Here is a 12,025-nt window from a genome sequence, read left to right as displayed (position 1 = left end):
ACAACTCGCATTGCTACACTCTGCATATTATTCAACGTACGAGTTCAGAATTTAAATTCAAAGATTTTGCTCTTCTGAAAATTCCTTTTGAAATTCTTAATTTTAACTATAAATTTGAATGAACTGCTAATATTAAATTTGAGCAGAGGAATGTTATTGTACAGTACTAAACTAACAATGATATATTAGGTAAATGATAAAAGAAAAACTTGGTATTAATAAAATTTATTTTACAGTAACGATTTTCTTTGAGAGGTAGAGACAAACAATTACAGTAGTACAAAAAGGCAATAATCCATATCTTTATAACAGGATGTCTCATAAAGATATTAAATTAATAAAATACTATATCTTGCCTAAAAAAAAAAATACTTCCCTGAAGATGGGCATTATTCATGGAATTAAAATGGTCTTCATAAGGATTACAAAAGGCTGCTTTATTTAACTACCTCTCAAACAAATTAATGAAAAAAATATTCAGCTTAGAATTCTTAACAGTCTGGATAGTCCATTACCATCAGTTTTGAGGCATAACTTAAGAATTCATTAACCGAAACCCATAAGAGGACCCTGCATATCACATTTTATTGGTCAAAAATGTAGGAAGCGACCTGATATTTTCATATTTGACAATCTTACCAACAAGATCACAAACTATTTAGATATAGCCATTTCACTCAGCCTCCATTTTGACCTCATCCACTGGTTTGAGGTCTTCTACTACTTCCAATATCCGTGGTCCATACAACAAAATGTAAGCACAGTGCCAGTCTCCTAAAAACAAAAAAAAATATAAAATTATAAACATTGTAAAAAAGTACATACAAATACAAACTAAAAAACAATTCCTCATAAAGCATAAGCAATTACAGGAATGGGAAATACATGTATGTCTTTCCAGCTAAGACAAGAAGAAGCCTATAACAGGTTGAAGATGATTAGGTAGGAAAATAAGAAAGGGATGGATAAACCACACAGCTCTAAATCACAAGAGCACCTTTGACATAGAACCACATACAATAATACTAAACAAATCTGGGATATAAGCAGGGATGACAGGATGACTAAAAATCAGGAATATCTGTAAGACAACACAAGTCACAGGGAAGGATAAAATGTCAAGATGTGAAAGTAACAACAGTAGTAAGAGTCCCCTAAAGGTAAGAAATATGCCCCACACTATTCCCAGTTGGGATAAACACCTTTATATAGTATTTATGTTTACAATGCCACAATAATAAGGAAAAGGTATAAGTCGGCAAAAACAAACCACACAAGGCTCTAGACAGGATAAAGAACAGTCAAGTAAATGTCTACTGAAGTCAAACTGCTAAAAAAAGGCTACACACAAAGGAGAACCAAGACAGCAAAACTACTGTAAGGGACGAAGTTTATGAAGCAAAAGAAGACCTGTTATCTGTTAATGGGGCTGGGATCATCTCTCTTACAGCTGTCTCAGACCATGCCTTCTAAACTAGAAAAGAAATATTACAGGGCTAAAAGCAGGATGGTAGTACCTCCCTGGATGGTTGTTGCCTACCATGTATTATTTGGGAGTAAGCATTACAGTGGTACCTCAATATTTGAGCTTAATCCATTCCAGAGGCTGTCCAAATAGTAAGTCATACGAATACTGAATAGATTTTTCCCATAAGAAATAATGTAAATTGGATTAATCCATTCCAGACCCCAAAAAAATACCAATTATAAAAAACTAAGTGAAAATATTGCTTATTCAAACCTGTATAATAATATTTGCATGCATGAAATCATACATGAAAACTTTAAAACAAATACATGAAAATTTAAGTGGAGATATGTTATTGTTTGGAAAGAGTGTCACCTTCCATAAAAATATCAGGTAACTGCCAGTCTGGTGTTGTTTCTCTTTTCTGTCTCTGTGCAGTAGCACTTGAAGAGGATGGGGATTCACAACCATTTGATTTTTTTCTTTACTAAAGAAGCTGTCCAACGTTGTCTGTTTTTGACGACTTTTCAAAATTTTTCTAAAGTGGTCAACAACATTGTCATGAACAGGTCAATGCTCCTATTCACAACAGTAATGTTAGGATGCCATTTTTTCCATCAGGCTCAGAGTCTGAGCCCAATGATAACACACAGTTCCTTAATTTACTGCAGTGGAAATATTGCCCTTACTGCTTCCCTTCTCTGACGAAATTTCCTCAACCACTTCTTGCTGCTCCTTGTGCACATCTTGAAGTTCTGTGGTGAGCTCATTCTTGTGATCCTCCACCAACTCCTCTACATCCTCATCATCCATTTCCAAACCCATGGAAGTGGCCCAGAGAAACAATATCCTTCACTACAGGCTCTGACTCAAAGTGAAATACATGTGTTACACTTTACCCACTTCGCAATGAGTTCTTTTTTTACTTTATTTGTTGCTCTCACTGCTTTTAGGGTTGTTTGGATCACTACTATTTTTGGGGGGGCATGATTACTTATTTTCAATGAAAATATTTAAAAAACATCAAAAAGAATAACAATGAAATGCCAGAAAGTTTCACAGAGCTTGTGCAAACGAAACTTAATGAACAAAAGCTGATGAGAGACTGAGCGCATGATGCTTTGTTTTCGTTGGACTTTGTCCAGATGGACCGTTTTGTTTAAGTTGAATATCAGGGCAACGTCCAAATACTAAGTCAAATTTTTCTCAAAACAACTGGACAAATGTCAACTTATATGAATATGGTGACATACGAATATTGAGGTTCCGCTGTACACCAAACCTGTCTCCTGAAGTGTATATAATTTCAATAACATCAGCATCGTAGATAAATAAAACAGACAGAAAATGGCCAGATCATGATTTATTTATTTAGTTACTCTATGTTGGGCGAGTTAAAACTGTAGAGGTCATACAGTGCCTTGGGGATTGAAAGGCAATCAGATTCAATCTAAGAAAATGAAGAGTAGCTCCAATTCTTTAGATCAAAAGCCTTTCACCAGCTTCAAGGTACCAGTGCCTGCTCTGATGGATGGGTGGGGGTGCTGCACTTTAGTGGGTCATCTGATTTGTGATTGTATGTAGTTCTGGCAGGACAGATGTTGAATGAATGATAGTAAATGAATTTTTTATCTTTTAGTCACACCATCTTGGGAAGAGATGACCAATATAAAAAAGACATTTATCTCAGTACTGAGATTTAATCTTTGGAATTGAATTCAACTGTCATTTATAAAAGCTAAAACTGCACAATTTTCCATTTTATGAATGGTCTAATTTTCTGATAAACAATGTTTTTTTATTATATGGATTTTTTGGTAATTAGTCACTGATGAAATATGACTTAACAAGTGTTTTCCCTGCATTGTAAGCACGAGAGCAATAAATTTAAACAAATAAATTTATAGCAGGGAGCGATGGGATAGTAACCCCTTCTCCTGTACAGATTACTAAAATGTAAAAGAAAAAATTTTCATTTTTCTCCTTAGGTCATCCTGCCTCACAGAAATGGTAGGTGGTGTTAAAAAAAAAATAACAGTATGCCATACATTGTCAAATAATGCTATTTATATAACTTATACAGAACATTTAAACAAGTCATCATATCAGAAGTTGCCATGTTTTAAAGTATAAGACAGAAATCACATTAATATTTTCTTTTTGAAACTTTTCATTTAATGTATATACCAAGCCCTTCTAGGTAGTAGGTTGGTAGACAGCAACTGCCCAGGGAGGTACTACCGTCCTGCCAAGTGAGTGTAAAACGAAAGCCTGTAATTGTTTTACATGATGGTAGGATTGCTGGTGTCTTTTGTCTGTCTCATAAATATGCAAGATTTCAGGTACGTCTTGCTACTTCTACTTGCACTTAGGTCACACTACACATACATGTACAAGCATATATTTACATACCCCTCTGGGTTTTCTTCTATTTTCTTTCTAGTTCTTGTTCTTGTCTGTTTCCTCTTATCTCCATGGGGAAGTGGAACAGAATTCTTCCTCCTTAAGCCATGCGTGTTGTAAGAGGCAACTAAAATGCCAGGAGCAAGGGGCTAGTAACCCCTTCTCCTGTATATATTACTAAATGTAAAAGGAGAAACTTTCGTTTTTCCTTTTGGGCCACCCCGCCTCGGTGGGATATGGCCGGTGTGTTGGTAGGTTGGTAGACAGCAACCGCCCAGGGAGGTACTACTGTCCTGCCAAGTGAGTGTAAAACTGAAGCCTGTAATTGTTTTACACGATGGTAGGATTGCTGGTGTCTTTTTTTCTGTCTCATACACATGCAAGATTTCAGGTATGTCCTGCTACTTCTACTTGCACTTAGGTCACACTACACATACATGTACAAGCATATATATACATACCCCTCTGGGTTTTCTTCTATTTTCTTTCTAGTTCTTGTTCTTGTTCTTGTTCATTTCCTCTTACCTCCATGGGGAAGTGGAACAGAATTCTTCCTCCGTAAGCCATGCGTGTTGTAAGAGGCGACTAAAATGCCAGGAGCAAGGGGCTAGTAACCCCTTCTCCTGTATATATTACTAAATGTAAAAGGAGAAACTTTCGTTTTTCCTTTTGGGCCACCCCGCCTCGGTGGGATACGGCCGGTGTGTTGAAAGACAGACCAAGCCCTTAAGATTTTTCAGAAAATAATCAGTAAATGTTTTCTAAACACTGAGTCTATGACTACTCAATACCCTTAAGAGTCTATATTTATTTTCATTTTATAGAATTTAGTAATTAGGAATGTCTACAAAAGCTTACTTATGTAAGGCACAGGTTCTCACTCAACAAAATTCTTTCTCTATGGATCTATAATCTAAACAAAATTAAACAATAAAAATCATATTATTCAAAGGATTAGTGCACAGTATTGTGCAACTTTTTTTTTTACCATACGATGTGGAAAACAATTTACCATGTAAAAAAAAAAAAAAAAAAAAAAGAGTACAACAGTAAGGTCAAGAAACTGAATGTTTATGCATACTTATGAGCAGTGCCCCATCAACTTATACCTGGCTAACCTGGGGGAAAAAAGTCTCAACGTGAGGACACGAGAAATACAAATACAGATCATATGAAAATCTAGTAGAAATCAATCAATGTTAACCTGAGTAACACTGTCAACCAAATCCTACCTCCTCCAGATAATTTGAGGATATCCTCTTCTGTAACAGAAGTAACATCATCATCATCACACTTCAACCATTCGTTACCCTTCCACCGTACCCAGGCTACATAGTGACCAGAAGATGATGACCTTCCCTGATGAGTTAATACAGCCTGTAACTTGTAGAATCCACTGTTGTTGCTCCCATAATCTAAAGAAAAATGAAAATTATATAAACTAGATATTATATCGCATTAGGGAAATCAAAGGAATTAACCCAAATTTACTGCCACATTACAGTACAGTCTCTCCTCACTTACTGGCGACTCGGACTTGCGACAGGCTCTCGGATCAGTATGCATGCCTAAATAATGCATATTAGAGCTGATTTCCTTTATTTTGTTTATTACAATATAGAGTACACTACTGTATAAACATTTAAAAATATACCAGAAATGTTATAAATGGTGCAAAGGTGACATTAAAACAATATCAAAGAGGGCCGACTCAACCCCACTACCATTATAGAATGCTCCTCACTCGGCAATGAATTCGTTTATCGTGGTCTTAGGAATGGAAATCCATCAAGAGAGGAGAGACTGTATCTCAATGCATATTTTTTCAATTTTTTTTTTTTTTTTTCAACAAGTCGGCCATCTCCCACCGAGGCAGGGTGACCCAAAAAAGAAAGAAAATCTCCAAAAAGAAAATGCTTTCATCATCATTCAACACTTTCACCACACTCACACATAATCACTGTTTTTGCAGAGGTGCTCAGAATACAACAGTTTAGAAGCATATACATATAAAGATACACAACATATCCCTCCAAACTGCCAATATCCCAAACCCCTCCTTTAAAGTGCAGGCATTGTACTTCCAATTTCCAGGACTCAAGTCCGACTATATGAAAATAACCGGTTTCCCTGAATCCCTTCACTAAATATTACCCTGCTCACACTCCAACAGATCGTCAGGTCCCAAGTACCATTCATCTCCATTCACTCCTATCTAACACGCTCACGCACGCATGCTGGAAGTCCAAGCCCTCGCCCACAAAACCTCCTTTACCCCCTCTCTTCAACCCTTTCGAGGACGACCCCTACCTCGCCTTCCTTCCCCTATAGATTTATATGCTTTCCATGTCATTCTACTTTGATCCATTCTCTCTAAATGACCAAACCACCTCAACAACCCCTCTTCTGCCCTCTGACTAATACTTTTATTAACTTCACACCTTTTCCTAATTTCCACACTCCGAATTTTCTGCATAATATTTACACCACACATTGCCCTTAGACAGGACATCTCCACTGCCTCCAACCGTCTCCTCGCTGCTGCATTTACCACCCAAGCTTCACACCCATATAAGAGTGTTGGTACAACTATACTTTCATACATTCCCTTCTTTGCCTCCATAGATAACGTTTTTTGACTCCACATATACCTCAATGCACCACTCGCCTTTTTTCCCTCATCAATTCTATGATTAACCTCATCATAAATCCATCCGCCGACACATCAACTCCCAAGTATCTGAAAACATTCACTTCTTCCATACTCCTCCTCCCCAATTTGATATCCAATTTTTCTTTATCTAAATCATTTGATACCCTCATCACCTTACTCTTTTCTATGTTCACTTTCAACTTTCTACCTTTACACACATTCCCAAACTCATCCACTAACCTTTGCAATTTTTCTTTAGAATCTCCCATAAGCACAGTATCAGCAAAAAGTAACTGTGTTAATTCCCATTTTGAATTTGATTCCCCATAATTTAATCCCACCCCTCTCCCAAACACCCTAGCATTTACTTCTTTTACAACCCCATCTATAAATATATTAAACAACCATGGTGACATTACACATCCCTGTCTAAGACCTACTTTTACCGCGAAGTAGTCTCCCTCTCTTCTACACACCCTAACCTGAGCCTCACTATCCTCATAAAAACTCTTTACAGCATTTAGTAACTTACCACCTATTCCATATACTTGCAACATCTGCCACATTGCTCCCCTATCCACTATCATATGCCTTTTCTAAATCCATATATGCAATATAAACTTCCCTACCTTTATCTAAATACTGTTCACATATATGCTTCAATGTAAACACTTGATCTACACATCCCCTACCCACTCTGAAACCTCCTTGCTCATCCGCAATCCTACATTCTGTCTTGCCTCTAATTCTTTCAATTATAACCCTACCGTACACTTTTCCTGGTATACTCAATAAACTTATTCCTCTATAATTTTTACAATCTCTTTTGTCCCCTTTCCGTTTATATAAAGGGACTATACATGCTCTACGCCAATCCCTAGGTACCTTCCCCTCTTTCATACATTTATTAAACAAAAGTACCAACCACTCCAACACTATATCCCCCCTGCTTTTAACATTTCTGTCATGATCCCATCAGTTCCAGCTGCTTTACCCCCTTTCATTCTACGTAATGCCTCGCGTACCTCCCCCACACTTACATTCTGCTCTTCTTCACTCCTAAAAGATGGTATACCTCCCTGACCAGTGCATGAAATTACCGCCTCCCTTTCTTCCTCAACATTTAAAAGTTCCTCAAAATATTCTCGCCATCTACCTAATACCTCCCTCTCCCCATCTACTAACTCACCTACTCTGTTTTTAACTGACAAATCCATACTTTCCCTAGGCTTTCTTAACTTGTTTAACTCACTTCAAAATTTTTTCTTATTTTCATTAAAATTTCTTGACAGTGCCTCTCCCACTCTCCATATACTCTGCTTTTCTTGTAACACTTCTGCTTTGTAAAAACCTCTCATAAGCTAACTTTTTCTCTTTTATCACACCCTTTACTTCATCATTCTACCAATCACTCCTCTTTCCACCTGCCCCCACCCTCCTATAACCACAAACTTCTGCCCCACATTCTAATACTGCATTTTTAAAACTATTCCAACACTCTTCAACCCCCCCACTACTCATCTTTGCACTAGCCCACCTATCTGCCAACAGTCGCTTATATCTCCCCCGAACTTCCTCCTCCCTTAGTTTATACACTTTCACCTCCCTCTTACTTGTTGTTGCCACCTTCCTCTTTTCCCATCTACCTCTTACTCTAACTGTAGCTACAACTAAATAATGATCCGATATATCAGTTGCCCCTCTATAAACATGTACATCCTGGAGCCTACCCATCAACCTTTTATCCACCAATACATAATCTAACAAACTACTTTCATTACGTGCTACATCATACCTTGTATATTTATTTATCCTCTTTTTCATAAAATATGTATTACTTATTACCAAATCTCTTTCTACACATAGCTCAATTAAAGGCTCCCCATTTACATTTACCCCTGGCACCCCAAAATTCTTGAAAATAAATGCCCTTCAAAAATTAATTTGCAGGAAAAACTCCCCCGGAGGTATAATGCTTTACATACACTACATACATTAATGTTACCCTTGTATACACGTGCATACTTTTATTTTTTAACATGTTGGTCGTTTCCCAATGAGGCAGCGTGACCCAAAGAGAAAGAAAAACCCAAAAAGAAAAAAAAAAAAAAAAAAAAAAAAATTTCATCATTGTTCAGATATATAGACAAAAATTTGTTGAAAATACACTCTTTAACCCTTTGACTGTCTCAACCCCAATTCTGAAACTGTCTCCATGTGTCACAAAATAAAAAAAAAAAAAATCTTAGCAAAATGTTAGGATTAATTTGCTTAGAGTTTTAAGCCTAATTTTTTTTTTTTTTGTGATCAATACCTACCGAGAAATAGAGGCATGAAGCTGCAGAAAATGAGCCACGTATGGCAACAGCGGTGAATGTCGCTCACCTGGTACACTTATATTTTCTCCCATTCAAAGGTTTCTTCTATTTTCCAATATTTTTTTTTCCAAGTATCTTATGTGGCCCGTGAGACCAAAGAAAATTGCAATGTACATATATACACTCATTGTATGCAACACAATAACTGCACAAACATTACCATCATATATACAAAACTTGTTTACATAAACCAACAACACAAAATTTTTTTTATTACTATTGTTCCATAATATATATACATATACAGTCACCGGACACTTTCCTACAACTGCTATTAGCATCTGGAAGCTTGGTAGGGAGAGAGGGAGGGTGTGTGTGTGTGTGTGTGTGTGTGTGTGTGTGTGTGTGTGTGTGTGTGTGTGTGTGTGTGTGTGTGTGTGTGTGTGTGTGTGTGTGTGTGTGTGTGTGTGTGTGTGTGTGTGTGTGTGTGTGTGTGTGTGTGTGTGTGTGTGTGTGTGTGTGTGTGTGTGTGTGTGTACTCACCTAGTTGTACTCACCTAGTTGAGGTTGCGGGGGTCGAGTCCGAGCTCCTGGCCCCGCCTCTTCACTGATCGCTACTAGGTCACTCTCCCTGAGCCGTGAGCTTTATCATACCTCTGCTTAAAGCTATGTATGGATCCTGCCTCCACTACATCGCTTCCCAAACTATTCCACTTACTGACTACTCTGTGGCTGAAGAAATGCTTCCTAACATCCCTGTGATTCATCTGTGTCTTCAGCTTCCAACTGTGTCCCCTTGTTACTGTGTCCAATCTCGAACATCCTGTCTTTGTCCACCTTGTCAATTCCTCTCAGTATTTTGTATGTCATTATCATGTCCCCCCTATCTCTCCTGTCCTCCAGTGCCGTCAGGCTGATTTCCCTTAACCTCTCCTCGTAGGACATACCTCTTAGCACTGGGACTAGTCTTGTTGCAAACCTTTGCACTTTCTCTAGTTTCTTCACGTGCTTGGCTAGGTGTGGGTTCCAAACTGGTGCCGCATACTCCAATATGGGCCTAACGTACACGGTGTACAGGGTCCTGAATGATTCCTTATTAAGATGTCGGAATGCTGTTCTGAGGTTTGCTAGGCGCCCATATGCTGCAGCAGTTATTTGGTTGATGTGCGCTTCGGGAGATGTGCCTGGTGTTATACTCACCCCAAGATCTTTTTCCTTGAGTGAGGTTTGTAGTCTCTGACCCCCTAGACTGTACTCCGTCTGCGGCCTTCTTTGCCCTTCCCCAATCTTCATGACTTTGCACTTGGTGGGATTGAACTCCAGGAGCCAATTGCTGGACCAGGTCTGCAGCCTGTCCAGATCCCTTTGTAGTTCTGCCTGGTCTTCGATCGAGTGAATTCTTCTCATCAACTTCACGTCATCTGCAAACAGGGACACCTCAGAGTCTATTCCTTCCGTCATGTCGTTCACAAATACCAGAAACAGCACTGGTCCTAGGACTGACCCCTGCGGGACCCCGCTGGTCACAGGTGCCCACTCTGACACCTCGCCACGTACCATGACTCGCTGCTGTCTTCCTGACAAGTATTCCCTGATCCATTGTATCCCTGCTTGGTCCTCCAGTTTTTGCACCAATCTCTTGTGTGGAACTGTGTCAAACGCCTTCTTGCAGTCCAAGAAAATGCAATCCACCCACCCCTCTCTCTCTTGTCTTACTGCTGTCACCATGTCATAGAACTCCAGTAGGTTTGTGACACAGGATTTCCCGTCCCTGAAACCATGTTGGCTGCCGTTGATGAGATCGTTCCTTTCTAGGTGTTCCACCACTCTTCTCCTGATAATCTTCTCCATGATTTTGCATACTATACATGTCAGTGACACTGGTCTGTAGTTTAATGCTTCATGTCTGTCTCCTTTTTTAAAGATTGGGACTACATTTGCTGTCTTCCATGCCTCAGGCAATCTCCCCATTTCGATAGATGTATTGAATATTGTTGTTAGGGGTACACATAGCGCCTCTGCTCCCTCTCTCAATACCCATGGGGAGATGTTATCTGGCCCCATTGCCTTTGAGGTATCTAGCTCACTCAGAAGCCTCTTCACTTCTTCCTCGGTTGTGTGCACTGTGTCCAGCACATGGTGGTGTACCCCACCTCTCCGTCTTTCTGGAGCCCCTTCTGTATCCTCTGTGAACACTTCTTTGAATCTCTTGTTGAGTTCCTCACATACTTCACGGTCATTTCTTGTTGTCTCTCCTCCTTCCTTCCTTAGCCTGATTACCTGGTCCTTGACTGTTGTTTTCCTCCTGATGTGGCTGTACAACAGTTTCGGGTCAGATTTGGCTTTCGCTGCTATGTCGTTTTCATATTGTCTTTGGGCCTCCCTTCTTATCTGTGCATATTCGTTTCTGGCTCTACGACTGCTCTCCTTATTCTCCTGGGTCCTTTGCCTTCTATATTTCTTCCATTCCCTAGCACACTTGGTTTTTGCCTCCCTGCACCTTTGGGTAAACCATGGGCTCATCCTGGCTTTTTCATTATTCCTGTTACCCTTGGGTACAAACCTCTCCTCAGCCTCCTTGCATATTGTTGCTACATATTCCATCATCTCATTAACTGGCTTCCCTGCCAGTTCTCTGTCCCACTGAACCCCGTTCAGGAAGTTCCTCATTCCTGTGTAGTCCCCTTTCTTGTAGTTTGGCTTCATTCGTCCTGGCCTTCCTGCTTCTCCCTCCACTTGTAGCTCTACTGTGTATTCGAAGCTTAAAACCACATGGTCACTGGCCCCAAGGAGTCTTTCATATGTGATGTCCTCGATATCTGCACTACTCAAGGTGAATACTAAGTCCAGCCTTGCTGGTTCATCCTCTCCTCTCTCTCTTGTAGTGTCCCTTACGTGTTGGCAAAAGAAGTTTTCCAGTACCACCTCCATCATCTTAGCCCTCCATGTATCTTGGCCCCCATGTGGGTCCAAGTTCTCCCAATCGATCTCCTTGTGGTTAAAGTCACCCATGATCAGGAGCTTTGCCCTGCATGCATGAGCTCTTCTGGCCACTCTAGCCAGTGTGTCAACCATCGCTCTATTGCTCTCGTCGTACTCTTGCCTTGGCCTCCTGCTGTTCTGTGGTGGGTTATACATCACTGCTATTACCACCTTGGGACCTCCAGAGTGAAGCGTTCCCGC

General features: G+C 39.6%; 1 protein-coding gene across 1 annotated transcript in view; it reads right to left on the bottom strand.

Moving 5' to 3' along the window:
* Positions 1–209: 209 nt before the first annotated feature.
* The window catches only part of Usp14 (ubiquitin specific protease 14), a 39,642-nt gene continuing 27,826 nt past the window's right edge, over positions 210–12,025 (bottom strand). Inside the window, exons 11-12 of the mRNA XM_053778043.2 lie at positions 5,104–5,286; positions 210–774 (exon numbers count right to left, since the gene is read on the bottom strand). Of these exons, the coding sequence (XP_053634018.1) occupies positions 674–774; positions 5,104–5,286 (284 nt within the window). The 3' untranslated portion in view covers positions 210–673. The remainder of the gene's footprint in view (positions 775–5,103; positions 5,287–12,025) is intronic.

This window comes from Cherax quadricarinatus, chromosome 22, assembly GCF_038502225.1.
Source record: "Cherax quadricarinatus isolate ZL_2023a chromosome 22, ASM3850222v1, whole genome shotgun sequence".
NCBI classification, from domain to species: domain Eukaryota; kingdom Metazoa; phylum Arthropoda; class Malacostraca; order Decapoda; family Parastacidae; genus Cherax; species Cherax quadricarinatus.
This window is presented reverse-complemented; position numbering and strand designations above follow the sequence as displayed.